The sequence below is a fragment of the Cryptotermes secundus genome, unplaced genomic scaffold (assembly GCF_002891405.2).
Source record: "Cryptotermes secundus unplaced genomic scaffold, Csec_1.0 scaffold603, whole genome shotgun sequence".
Classification (NCBI taxonomy): Eukaryota; Metazoa; Arthropoda; class Insecta; order Blattodea; family Kalotermitidae; genus Cryptotermes; species Cryptotermes secundus.
The window spans coordinates 568284-583305 of record NW_019721770.1 but is presented as its reverse complement, the minus strand read 5'-3'; the positions used below and the strand labels follow the sequence as shown (position 1 = coordinate 583305).

At 41.3% G+C, this 15022-nt stretch overlaps 1 protein-coding gene across 5 annotated transcripts in view; it reads right to left on the bottom strand.

Moving 5' to 3' along the window:
* LOC111875734 (sialin) overlaps nt 1–15022 on the bottom strand; it is a 40181-nt gene that overhangs the window by 10449 nt on the left and 14710 nt on the right. For all 5 annotated transcript variants that reach the window (XM_033750199.1, XM_023872216.2, XM_033750198.1 and 2 more), the window contains 6 exons: nt 14171–14255; nt 12426–12649; nt 10124–10273; nt 7254–7386; nt 2711–2866; nt 1366–1451 (listed from right to left, as the gene is read on the bottom strand). In XM_033750199.1, the coding sequence (XP_033606090.1) occupies nt 1366–1451; nt 2711–2866; nt 7254–7386; nt 10124–10273; nt 12426–12649; nt 14171–14255 (834 nt within the window). The remainder of the gene's footprint in view (nt 1–1365; nt 1452–2710; nt 2867–7253; nt 7387–10123; nt 10274–12425; nt 12650–14170; nt 14256–15022) is intronic.

The following is a 15022-nucleotide window of genomic DNA, read 5'->3' as shown; positions in this document are numbered from 1 at the left end:
ACAGTCCAGTCACAACTTCCAACTCTGAAAGAGTAAAATATTTATGGTTTAAGAAATCCTTTTAAATTAGAATTTTTAAAAGAAAATGAGAGGTAAAGACAGAGAGACTGTTGTTAGCATATCCACCTGCCGGTAGAACTAGTACTACCTACAACCAGCACGTGTGTTGGCCGCGCCATAGCCCAAGTGGTTTTTTTAATTGCTTGTGGGGTGGGACTAAGTCTCTTGTACTGCAGCCACTTATGGCCTATTGTACCAGCCCCAGTTGATAGGGGAGGGTGACTGTGGAGCAATTGGTGGAATGAAGATTGGCAGGGGAAACCGAAATACTCGGAGAAAACCTGCCCCAGCGCCACTTTGTCTACCACAAATCCCACTTGACCAGACCCGGGATCGAACCCGGGCTGCCGCGATGAGAAGCCAACGACTAACCGTTTGGGCTTGAAGAATTATTCTAATAAAACATTTTCCTAGAAAAGGGAAAATGACGAAGTACCTCAGGAAGGCACGTCGGTCTCCGAACAGAGGTTTGAACCCGGAACTTCCAACACGAAGCAGGGGTGCTAACCGCTCGGTCGCGACTTCCCGTGGCGTTTCACTACTGCACTAAATCATACTGGTTACTCTACGTACCAACCACTTTATTTACTACTGTACTTTAACATTTATGAACACAGTGTATTTATGTATTTCTCCACACAACATTAACCGGCAGGATCTGTGGAGGGGGGCGCAACGTGTTTCCTGTGAGATAAATAATGAATTCTTAAAAATTTAGCTGAATGTACGCGTATCCTCTATTCTGTGTAGAGCGAGCTACAGACTGAGATACTGTTAAATAAGTTTTCAGCAATTGATAATAATCTAACGTTGATAATTTACCAATAATTTTCTTCTCCGATCTCTAGAGTTAAGCTGCTGAAACTTATATACATGAATCACATGGATTTAAAAATGAAGTCCTCACTATATTAACGAAATTTTGAAAAATGAAAACATTACGAGAACAGATAGGAATGACATTAATGAAAGATTGCATCAAGAAGAAAAGGAGGACACTGTATCAGAAATCAGAACATAAAAACTGCCAAATTCAAGAATTATGACAATATGAGCCCATCAGTGGTAAGTATCTCTGTCCCGTATCTCTGCTGGCAACACAATCCACACGACATGGCAACCCTAAATACTGCATCCGATTCTGAAGATAAATTTCATCAAGTGAGTATTATTCACTCGGAAATGTGAATTTCTCTCACTAACACTTCTGCGAATGGTCAAAGTCCAAAAAAGGGCCAAAACACAACACTAAATGTGAACTCGGATGTCAACATTCGCAACACGCAACAGTTTCGCTGCACTTACAGATCCATGAAGACCTTCCTTGACGACGTAGCTGGCTGCCAGGCTCCCAGCGGCGCCAAATGTTTGACTCAGACCAAAAACAGTTCCTGCAAGTTTAGAAAATTGTTAGCCCTTTCAATCGCTATTTCACAATATCTGTAATAAAGAAAGCGAATTTATTCATTAATGTACCTCGCTATCAAGAATCAGTCTGCAGACTACATACAAACATTCGTACCAGACAAGTACAATACACTGATATGTTGGGTTTTTGGACTTTATGGATAAAGTCCAAAAACCCAACATATCAGACAAGTACAAGTTTTATTTGTTAATTTATGGTTTTATTTTCAGTAGTTCCGTCTACTTATCATCGAAATATGGGAACAATTAACTGTTCGTTGTAAAATAATTGCAATTAACATGAGAATTGACCCCTGAATTAAAAAGAATAGAATATTTAAAGCTTTTAAAAATAAATTAAAAAGTTATTTATTACAAAACTTTTTTTATTATTTGCAGGAGTTTTTTAGTAACAGTGATGGACGGTAGTTTGGTGGCTCGGGTTGCTTCTGACGTGGTGTGGATGTTAGTGTATGCGTTGCATTATATTGGATTCGTGGCGGGTGTCATACTCAGTTGCTAGCTTCAGTGGGGGAATGATGTATTGTTCTAAGTCTTGCGTATCATTTTGTACATTTTTAAGAGTTGTTGACTTGTAGTGCTTTAGACGGCTTAAACTGACTTGTCCAATTATACTCGTGTAACAGTTTATAGATGCTAATAAATTATGAATTATCAGGAGAATGTAGAAGAAAGCTACTGTGGTCTAACTGGAAGCATTACCCCTACATTTTCCTAGAGGGGCTGAGGAATACCTCGAAAAATCCAGGGAAACTGGTCTACAGTGACGTCCGAAATGCAAAGCAAAATATTTAGCCTCTCGACGGGCTGTCGACGGGTAAAATCAGTAAATACTAGCACATTTTTAGAATTGTGGTTTGCATCATGCAATAAATTATGCCTCTTCAAATTTATCTTCGGTGCAATTTGACCTGCACGTAAAGCAGTTCTGTTGTTGGGCGGATGCAACCCGAAATCATATTTATCCAAATGTTTTGCGTAGAATCCTTAGAATCAAAATCCGGTGAGTGGTTCTGGGGATCAAACATGCGGACGGACACACATAAGGCCACTGTGCCCTCACTTCATTCATTTTGAGTAAATAACAGAGTCTTTATGTTTTTTAGCGCATTTCATTCACTAGCAGTAAGGAACACATAGGTCTTGGGTGTTTTGGGGCGCATTTCATTCACTTCAGGCAAAGAACACAGAGAAATTGAATTTTTGTAACACGCTTCCGTACCTGCGAAATTGGGTGCAACATCAACGGCGCTAGAGTAGACGCCGGCTGCAGTGGCGCCACTAACCACGACGGCTGCAGTATAGATGGCAGCGGGTGTCGCTGGGTCACATCCGCTGTATCCCACAACGAAGAGGACAGCGCCCGGCAAGAAGTGGGCTCAACGCGAGAAAAATATCACACCGAATTCTAATTCAGTAACTCCTACTGAGCGAGTTGGCTCAAGGGGTTAAGTAAAGTAAAGTAAAGATTTGTATTCGAGAGGTGATCGGTTCGAATCTTGGCCAGAATATCAATTATCTAAAATGAATGCGTGATTTTACTCAGTACCTCCAGAAAATATCAAGAAGGTTCCATAAATTTAGTCAAGGCTGTTTCCTTCCACCTTTCTTCCAGTCCATCAATCGTTATTTCTTCATTGAAGGCTGTGTAATCTGAGATAACTCACACTGCTAAACGCTACAAATAAACGTGCCAGCTCAGATTCAGGAGTAGTGCGGTCAGCATAGTAACTAGGCTACGAGATGAAAGACCGGGCAATTGGGCAGAGATTTGTTCTCTTCGTCATCGCGTTCAGACCTAACTTTGGGCTCGTCAGCCCCTGAGGGTACCAGGGACCCTTTCCCCAGTAGTAAGGACCTGGGAGTGAAGCCGATCAATCACTTCCCTCTAGTGCCGAGGTTAAGAATGAGTGGAGCTATACTTCCACACCCATACATCTCATGGTGTGGTGCTTAATTAGCACAGGGGCTTCACTTTTACCTTCTCTGGCTCCTAGCTCTACCGTGGAATGATTAGATGATTAATAATTAATTAATTGGAAGAGCAAAGGGGAGGAGCTATGGTGATCCGATTTGAGCTTTCTGTCTTCAGGGACTGAGATAAACCACGATGAACCTCGGTGAGGTTGGTCGGTGTTCAGCCGAGATTAGAACCGGGCACCTCCCAGATGCAATTCAGAAGTGCTACTGCTTGAGCCATCTGGCTCTTTGCTTCCTTCTGTAACCAGTAACAAACTTATCCCTCGTTCTCTCAACGAATTTCATTGTTGAATGTACCTTAAAAGTAGACTGTCACAGTCCAAGACCTTTGTAGTCCAGTAGACAATTCACAATGGAATAATATACTAATATCTACTGATATGGAAAAAGTTGAAAATTAATTTACAGACTCTTGAAACGTATTACACATTCTACCATTTCTTTCTGACAAAACGTTGGTTGGCTTCCATATTACTTCTTGTGCCTTCTACTTATAACTCATAGGTCCATGCTGCCATCTATAGCCTGCTACTTAAATACCTCTTCGACACTTCATGCTACTTACCTACGTCGTAAACCCTTTTTAATTTGAGAGAAAGTTACAACTGGTGTTAGACTGAAAAGCCGATCTTGCCAGCAACTACAGTTTTTCTGTATTCTTTAATTATTCTTGTATAAAAATAAAGCTTCAGCGTTTTAACTAAAAGTAATTGTGTACTAATTCTGTTTTAACATAGAAAGTCTTAGCATATGTTCATCCCTGCTTGTGCTTATCGACCTACTTATGTTCTTGTATTGATACTGTTGATGTATCGCGCAACTGTGATTACTGCTTCCAGTAACATACAATGTACATTGGCATCGATACAATACGGTGGAAATATTTTACGTTTCATTAAGCCATCTATCATATGAACTCTAAATTAGTCGAATAATTTATATTGCAATTGGATGTGATTCCGGTACTGAAAACCGAGATTAAGGGCAGTGGGGATCCGTTGCGCTAACCACGTGACACGCTCTATCCCAAAAGTTGGCACTATTATTATTATTATTATTTAGAGAGGGTGGGTTTCCCCATGCACCGCGACCAGTTTGATCTATTGTGCTTCCCTCTATGATATTCTACCAGTCTCTATACCCTACCGATAAATGGTGCGCACCATCAATCCCGCCGAGCAAGCGAGTTCGGTCACTTGCTTAGCGGTGTCTATAATGCTTCCCCCATCTATCAGAGGCCTTAGAGACTATTGTTGGGGGGGAAACGTCCTGGAATTTGGCTCAGTGATCCCCTTTGGAGATATGAGGTTCTTTCACGTGCCGTAAAGTTACGACACGGGACACACAGCTTAAAGTCCCTTCCGGAGGATTTGTTCCCTGAATTTTTCCGCCCTTAAAAATTCGACGACCTCCACCGGGTATTTGAACCTGCGTACCATGAGTCATGAGGTGGGAACGTTACCTCTAGACTAAACTAACTTCGCCGACAAACGGCGGTCGCTCGGTCGATATAGTTCGCTTGCGGACTACAGATCATGGAGTGTGTTTGTTTATAGGATGTGATTTATAGTTTCTTTGTTTTTGCCACTTTCACACATTTCTGCATTAAGATATTAAATCGAATAAATAAAGCACTCCTTTAAATAATACTGGTCACTTCATATTCTATTTAGTGAGACGATATATTTTCTTTGAAACTTAAATCTCTGGAACCAAGGGTTTCCGTTGTTTTGGTAGTAGATTTCAGAGTAATTCCTTCTCTTCTGTTTTCCTGATTTTCTGTGCCATTTCTCGGCTGCTACTCTCGGTTTGGTCTTCCAGTAGCTTTTCAAGTCTGTGGCAGGAATCAAGTATTGGGCGTCTTCACCTTTACGAATACGCTCTTTGCCGACACATCTGCTATTTCAATGAGGATAATACGCATGTGTGCTGGGATGCATACAAATCTAATATCGTCTTTATGTTTCTTCAGTGTCAGTAGCTTTTTTTCCCCCCTTGAGGATTAGTAATAAGTGCTTTTGTTAACGACCTCCCGTTAAGGCACACGAGTACACTTCTGGAGTCGGAACAGCGTTAGATGCTGCCATCTACTATTTAAATCAAAATTTCCGTACATGTTATAATGTCTAGCTTGTGCTGCCCTCTATTCATATTTCATCGGTACATGCTGTCATCTATAGGCCACTATTTAAACTGACTCTTCAATTACTGTTCGTTAGAGCTGTTACCCAAAGCCGTCTACAGCCTCAAACAACTGGTTCCTCGGAAACGTTAGTCAGATCTGTGGTCAGTACGTACCGACCGTACCGACCAGGTTGCAAGGTCTTATAACCCAAAAGACAACAGTCTACATCCGGCACAACCAATCATTTATATTGATCATTGACTGCATATTTTCATTACTCCTTAATACTATCTATTGCGGACATTGTTGTATATATGTTGCTTATTGGTTTATTTGAGGACGTTTAATCAGCTGGGAATATGATATAGTGCTGATGATAAATGAAATTTTAGACATTTTAAAAATGAGGCTAACATTTTTGTATACCTCAGGCTACTCGTACCATTCGACGTTTTTCAATCTCAGATACTGACAGAGTCAAACAAACTATCAATTTACAATGACAGTTATGAGATCAGTGTAATAGGCCCTTGTGTATTAACGGTTTCTCATATTATAACAGAATACCTTGATGATGTCTAATTTCAAGTAAAAACACGTAGGGTTATCCGCTGGGTCTGAGACTATTTAGGGAGTCTCTATCAGTTTCAGTCACAGCCAGCACAACACAGGCGAACCAAAGAATCCCCCGAGATGTTACAATTTTCGGAATGACGTAATTTACAACTCCTATTTTTCGGTCCTTTGTTAAGTAGAAATAGCCGGGTTAGCTCAGTATGTATAGTGATTAGGCAACGGGCTGGGCGATGAAGGAATAAGGATTCGATTGCCGGTAGAGGCAATAAATTCTTCTCTTTTCCATATCGTCCACACCAAAACTGGGGCCCAACCGTCTTCCTATCCAGGTACCGGGGGATGTTTCCCCAGAGATACAGCCACAGAAGCTGACCACTCGCCACAATTAAGGGCTAAGATTAAAAACAGTGAAGCTATGCTATACTGTACTCCACCACACGACTTCATGGCGCAGTGCCTAATTCATGAAGCCCAGGGACAACTAACATTTGATCTGCTGACTTTTTATTCATATTGTGACTACCAGCTAACATTCGACTAAGCACGTTATGCAACAATGTATATATTAATGCGAACCGTAAACGCTGGCATTGTTATGTAATTATGTAACATGAAGACTGTAGGATAGCCGCGATTGTTGTGACCGCATGACACCGCATTCCTACTATTAGTTCCTCTGATATATGTAATGAAGATCACGAAACGAAATACGAATTTTTGAGAACGTATAAACCTCTTTATATTTCTTTTGGGGGGGGGATGAATTCCTCGTCGTTTGAGGCGGCATTAATGCTTGCACAAGTCCCGAATTTCAGAGGCCACTCAACATGATAGTGACCAGAACAAGATTATGAACAATAAGCTGGAAGAAATCGTCGAGGCCTGATTCACAGTATTATCTCAATATTTATCTGGAATAACTTAATAAAACCACGAAGAGCCTCAATCAGGAGAGTAGGCCTTCCAGCCGGGACACGAATGAAAGATCTCCCTAATACGAGGCCTCTCCCCAGCACTACGTACTGTAGTTGCATGCGCACATGGAACAACGACTTCTTATTCAGAGCAATGTGATTCGACTTACAGATATAGACGAGTAGTTTTCTGGCTGTCGTTGTAGACACAAGGGCTTGTCCACGCACGTGGTCCACCACACGCCCGAATGTCAGGGCAGCGAGAAAATGACCAAAATGCGGCAGCACTGACAACACGCGGTCCTAAGAAAAACATCAGCCATTATATTTAATCGGTTTATTACAATTTTTAACTGTAGTCTACTTGCAATATTTTGTATGGGTGTGAAACTTCGTCTCTCATGTTAAGGCAAGAAAAAGATTCAACGTGTTTGTGAACGCGACGATGAAGATAATATTTTGACGGAAGAAAAATGGAGAAAATTTTATAATGAGGAGCTCCACAACTTACGCTTTCCGCCAAATATGAAATGTACGGGACATTTAGCACGTATGAGGCTAATGGAATGCATATAGAGTTTTAGTAGCAAGCCAAAAGGAAAGGGACCACTAGGAAGACCTAGATGTAGGTGGGAGGATAATATAAAAATGTATCTTAGAGGAAGGAGTGGTATGGACTTAATTTATTTGGCTTAGAAATGGGACCAGTAGCAGTAACACGGTAACGAACATCAGGTTCTATAAAATGTTAGGAAATGCTTGAGTAGCCAAGCGACTTGTGGCTTCTCAAGAAGAACATGGCTCCATAGAGTCAGTCAGTCAGTCAGTTATTTAGTTAGTCAAATTGCAGTGCTTAATTAATACTATATAGCCGTCTACACAACCATGCGTATAGACATCTTAATTACATACACTACTTTATTTTTTTCCCCTTGGCACTACAGCCCCAGTGGGCCTAGGCCTACCTCCATGAACTTCTCCGTTCACTTCGGTTTTTTTCTAGATCTTACACATTCGGTAGGACTCCTTGGGCGAGTGATCAGCTAGGCACTACTCTATTATACCGACATATTTTGATATTACGTCATCGTCAGGCTGTCTGTAACGTGTCTATTGTTACTGCACATTTCCCACTGTTTACAGACGTGCTGTATAAGGATATGGGCCAAATTATGATGAATTAGTTTTATCTTCTCCACATAGCATCTTCAGAAAGAACTACGCTAAGTACATGCAGAAAAGTACTTATTGAGAAGCTAACAGTCGCTCAGCCGACCAAGATATCCTCTTCTTTGATGGAACCCGCCAAACAGGTTAGCTCAAGCAATAATACTTCTGATTTGTATTCGGTGATTGGCCAGTTCGAATCTCAGTAGGAATGCTGATTAGCCTGGCTGTGGTTTTCCGTAGTTTCCTCAGTCCCTCCAGCCTGTAGCATCCTGTATAACTACAGGAACCAAAACTCCATATTCTGTGAAAATTCTATATGTAACATTTGTTTCTGTATCATTGTATTCGGTAGAGCCCGGTCTAGAGAACCGAAAATTAACTGTCGTGGGGATTCTTTGCGCTGACCACGCGACACTTTCTATCGGTTAAGGTTGGCACTAACTTCGACGACAAGCGGTGGTTGCTCGGTCGGCATAGTTCGCTTGCGGACTAAAACCACGGAGTTTGTTTTTTGTTTTTGTATTCGGTAGAGAATTGTAGTTCTTTAGCACAGCATTGAATAGAGATCTCTAAGGTTTCCCTTTTCGGGTTGTCACATTATATTGATAACTTATGTATCCGGCAGTCTCATGGACTGCACACCTGCATGAATGTATATCAGGGGCTGAAAGTGACAGCTAAATACTTCTTTAGAGTAAAGATTTAGGAAACGAACCTCAGATTCGGCGACTGCATCCCACCCTGTCCGACTGTCGCTAGAATTAAGATAGAATTTATAGTTCTCTAACAAGATATTCAGGTCGTGGGAACGAACGCACAGGGGAGAGCCGCTATTTTCTTGAAATAGCTCCCCAATTATCCTCATGAGGCCGAGTGGACCCCGTTCCAGATCCATTACTTCTCAGAAAATTTGGTATGGCCGGAAATCGAACCCGGGCCTCTGGATTTGTAGCCAGGAACGCTGACCACTAGACCTCAGGTGCGGTTGAACGCATAAGCCTACTTTCATTTTTTAATAAAAAGGAAAGTATGCTTAGTAGGTCTGGGATGAACTAATCAGGTACTTTCCTTTGATACGAGACACAGACCTTACAGAAAACGTCGCCTGTAACAATTCTTCATTGCAGCGGGAACGCCTTTTCCGAATTATTACCTAGCAACGATAGTAGGATACATAGACCCACAGATACACGCGTCCATTGCTGTGTGTATTCGTTTCCTCCTGAACGTGTTTACAGAGCCGTTGCCTAGCAATGAAGGGAAGGATACACTTTACCGAACCTTTGTCTAGTAACGATAGGAGGAATAGACCTGCGGACATACAGACTGATGGGAGGGATTTATAAAGTACGCCGTTGTATTGGGCTCAGGTGCCTTGTTGTATATACCAAGTTTCATAAGGAATGGTTCAAGCATTCAAAAGTTAATAAGGAGGCATTCACAAACACACAGGCAGCATGAACATCGCATAAGCCTACTTTCATTTTTCAAAATAAAGGAAGTATGTTAACAAGAAGAAATGCAAATGAAGGGAACAGAAATGAGAGCTACGGGGTTCGAGAATGGCTAACATAGTCGTGTTTGTCTGTGGTTCGTTTAACGACGCTGAGTAACTCAGAGAAATACATAGCGCCGAATGATAAGGATAAATGGAGAAAAATTAACTGAAAAGGAGCGCTTATTGCCTAGCTCATGTGTCCCGACGTTTGTCTGCAGTGACTGAAGGAAACCAGGAACCTCTTTAGTCAGCAAAGTAGGTTATCCGACCAAGGTTCAAACCGAGTACATCCCACTGCTTGAGCCATTTTCCCGGCTACTAAGGTGTGAAAAGAAGAAACCTATAAGACAAAAGACGTGTAGATGTTCTTACGTATCTGAGAGCAAAGCCATACACCAGCATAAGGTACTTGGTGACCGCAAGTTGCAGGGTAGCCTGACCCCAATGACTGCCCAAGGTGGCCATTGCGCAGGCCCAAACCGGCAGAGAAGACAGCAGACGTCGCCACGGCGGTGGAGGAACCTGCAACATGTTTTGATGCACGTCTTTGAATTTACGATTCTTAAATCGGTTAACGAAAACTTACCACAAACATGATAGGGCATAATATCGGTGCATAGCAAAATAATGATTGCACAGTGAAATTACTAATATATTTGTCCTGAAACCGGCTTTCCTGGCCGAGGATTCTCATAGTTCCCTACACTCATCCAAGCAAATGTCTTGGGAGTTCCTGAAATTAGGACATAACAACTTTGTTCCTGTTCATTATTAACTATCTTCCCATTGTTGAACGCAACATAATCTGCGCTGATGCAAGCGTACATAAACGAAGAATAAATAAGCTAACTACTCGTATGATGACATGAGAGCCGGAATAGCTCAGTCGGTATAGCATCGGGCTACAGGTAGGAAGGCAAGAATTCGATTCCAGGAAGAAACAAGGGAAATCTTTCTACTCCACAGCGTCCAGACCGAATAAGAGACCCACCCAGCCTCCTATCCAATGGATACAGGAGGAGATTTACACAGGGTTAAAGCGGCCGGGTCGTGAAGTTGTCCGCTCTCCTCTATCTAGTACCAAGTTCAAGAATGGTGGACCTGTACCTCCACTCCCCGGATGAGAGTGGACTGAAGGCTCCAAAAGCCGTCAGTCGGTAAAATACGTTCATGAGTCCCGTGAGACTCGGAACCAAGAATCATTGTGCTGGTGAGGGCCAGCAGCAATTTAGCAAGCAGCATTCGCTCCGCTCCCCCATACGTCCATATGGTTTGATGCTTAATTAATTAGGCAGAGAGACAACGTTACGTTTCCTGTTACTATCATGACATGAAACATTGTTTTGGTAATTATATTTTTTATTGCTAGTGGGGTGGGACTGAGTCCCTTGTACTGCGGCCACTTCTGGCCTATTGTACCAGCCCCAGATGATGGGTGAGGGTGATTGTGGAGCAATTGGTGGAATAAAGATTGGCAGGGGAAACCGAAGTACTCGGAGAAAACCTTCCCCAGCGTCATTTTGTGAACCACAAATCCCGCTTGACCAGACCCGGGATCGAACCCGGGCCGCCGCGGTGGGAAGCCAGCGACTAAACGCTTGAGCTATGGCGCGGCCTCTTTGGTAATTACACTTATGTCAATATCAATGCGTCCTGCGCCTTTTGCTAACCTATTCCCCTTTGTTGAGGTTCTGTCTCCCCTTCATTCTGTAACCCTGAGTGATCGTCTTCCCGCTAATTACATCCTCGTCCTATTTAGCAGTTTCCTGTTTCACAGTTATTGCCTCATGTAGTAGACTTCATAGTTCAAAGACGTCTGGCGTTCTCACAGCAGATGTTTTTACTGCTGTGAGAACGCCAGACGTCTTTGAACTATGAAGTCTACTACATGAGGCAATAACTGTGAACATTGTGAACTTCCGGGCTACTACACTATGAGGTCTGGTGGGTGGAAACGTAACCCTGAAGATCGAGGCAGTATACTCTTCCGACATATTTGTAACCACTTACCAAACAATATGGTGATATAAGAAAAAATTGAGAAATCCTGGATGAAATTAAATGTAGGTATGTAGTCAGGTCGAAATAGGTTATGTAACTACAATTCTGTGACATTCAGAGGACAGACTGACGGACGCGATGAAATTAACAGCTGGTTTTCAAATATTCCCCCCCCCCGAATGGACCTAAAGTGGTCAGATGAGACTCACTGAGTGTCAGAAATCACTTTGCATAGCAGTGCCATCTCTTGACTGAAGTATGGATTACATGTAATAGAAAACCAATTTGTAAGCAGAAGAGATGGCATCGTTTAGGAACTGAAATCGTGCCATGGAACAGGAATTTAGTCGCTGGTTTCTCATCGCGGCGGCCCTCTTCAATCCCAGGACAAGTAATACGGGATTTGTGGCGGACAAAGTGGTACTCGGGCGGGTTTTCTTCCGAGTATTTCCATTTCCTCTACCAATTCCAATTCAAACTGCTCCATATTCATTAATAATTCTGTCTTCAGCGGTATAGTGTATCGATACTGGCAGCATCGTTAAATAACCAGCTAAAAACGTTTCAGCTCAAGGAGAATCAGATTCAATTGCGTAGTCGGTTCGTTGGCAGTCAAATGGTTAAAGTGAGACTATGTAAGTCTGTCTGTGTGTCTGTCTCTTAAGCAACTTACAGCATTCCTAGCAGACAATCCGGGTCCAATTGCCCTCTGCAAATGACGCCTCTGTTCGTCAGAAAGCCGGGGATGTTCTGCAGGCGATTCTCGCACTAGAATCCACCAGCCCATAGCCCACAGAAGAGTGAGAGTTGCCAGCAGGTAACATAATGAGTCTCGACCCAGGGCCAATACTAATGGTGTCCCTAACAGCCCTGCCATAGCGTGGCCTACCGACACAGCTGCAACAGCGTCAAGTTTCTTTGTTATTATTATTATTATCATCATCATTATGAACTTCGTCATATTTGCAAATCCACACCATAATACAGTATTCTGACCATGAGCCAGGACCAAACATTTTCTCTAACGCTCATCAGGCAACTGCTTCATGGGAAGTATATTTGGAATCAAATAGAACGGTAAGTTAGAATACTCCTGAAGATACCTGTTCCCAGAATGGCAGTTTTCTGCAGCTCCATGGAAGCCTTCTAAATACTTCTGAATTATTATTGTTGTTATTATTATTGTTATACAATATTAGACCTATATCATAATCGAAATAAAGTCGTTGCAGAATAATAAAATGCCTACATAAGCGCCAAAATTAGTCAGGAGTACAGAAGCAACTATGAACATGTAAATACGAACCGCAAACAACAGAAAATAGAGGCAAATTGTAATTACGTGCCTAGGGGGAGAAAAGTTAGGAAGAAATGAAGAGGTGGCGTGAAACCACAAAAAAACATCAGATATTTTGTAAAATTATGTAACTGGAAATAACATGTTAAAATAAGAAGTACTTCATAGAGGGGAAACGTCACTTATAAAGCACGCTAGAACGCTTTCACACACACGGATTTAGTCAACAGAAATTAATAATGAGTATATATTATCGAATAACGTAAAGTAAGTAAAGCTATCCCTGTAACAGGTCATGGAGGCCCATAAGGTTGTGAGATGTTGAGGTTCCAACATTTTTCAGACACTCGGCTCATAGATGGTGGTAAGGTTGTCAGCCTTACGCACCGGCCTTCCTTTACCTCCAACATTATACGTGGTACTCATTTCTGTTAGAGGCTGAGTCGACCCCAGGGCCATAATGCGGCTGGAAGGATTCGATCCCGCGACCTTCCGGCTTGTAGCATAGTGCCTCAACCCGATATTAAAGTTCATCCTACAAACACACTCGCCAGATGGCAGGACACAAAAAATGTACCCACCAGGAATCTTCCTCACAAAAGGTACCCAGACAGACATATCCGAGCGTAACTCCAGGCACACAAAAATACATAACGTAGTTAAACGAAAACAACACAAAATAAAATTTAGCCAACCAAATCACAAATTAATTACAATATATTAATTATAAATATTCCCACCGAAAGCAATGTGCTACGTATTCATGCATCGTATATTAACACATCTTAACTATACCTAAGAATATAAAAAATGCAAGCAGCCGAACATATCACAAAAATTTAATCAGTCATGCCAGTATTCACTAATTTAGAAATATCCCCACTTAAGGTTATTGTTCTACATTACTTCAGGCACCATACAAAATACATTATAACTATATGTAAGAAGAAACGTAAAATGCACCAATCACATTACAAAACACACACATCTCCTTTCTTCCCAATAAAAGATGCAATTTAATACCCTATCGGACGGCTTTGCGGCCTCATAGCGGCTGACAGTTCCGTCAAATCTACGGTGCTCGGGCTCGCGATAAAACAAACATCCTTTCTCATAATTACCGGAGTAGCAGGATACAAATCCACTTCGCTGCAGCGGAGGGAACCAAGAAGCAGCAAGCATGTGCAGGGCAGGCCACGTGGAACCCTGCGAACCAGAAAATGATCTGCCGCATTTTGGGAGATTCAAAGCGTCTTTAGCTGAATATTTTGAACTGAAGCATACAATTGTGTGGAGTTAATAACATTTTTTAACAATTGTTATTTTCGTCAACACAACTGTTAATTATAAACTAAAACATAACAAATATTCATCCACAAGCTTAGATATTAGGACTTTTCTCTGGCTTTCGCTACATACATTTACTGCATATGTATAATTGTGTGGAGTTAATAATATCTTTAACAATTATTATTTTCGTCAACACGACGATTAATCATAAACTAAAATATGATACATATTCATCTAAAGCTTAGATATTAGGACTTTTCTCTGGCTTTCGTTACATACTGCATGTATATGAATGGTTCCACACAATATAAAAATTAGTGTATCCATTAACTGATAACAAATTTAATGATAGTCATATATAAAATTTGGTGATTAATATACATGTAACGAAAATACATGAACAGCTAAGACCAGGTTCTAATGTCAAAACTTGTTTCTGAACTATTATTATTATTATTATTATTATTATTATTATTATTATGTACTGAATAATGATAAAATTCAAGTTATAATCTTCTCTAGGAAAACGATGATTTTTATCTAAGAGTATAAATTTTTCAGTCTACTTTAACCCGTACAGATTCTCGTAAAGACCTGGGAATGTTTCTTGATTCTAAGGTTTGTTTTCATAATCATGTAAATTTCATATCTTCTTATTGTGTTTAGTTCCTAGTTTATGACAT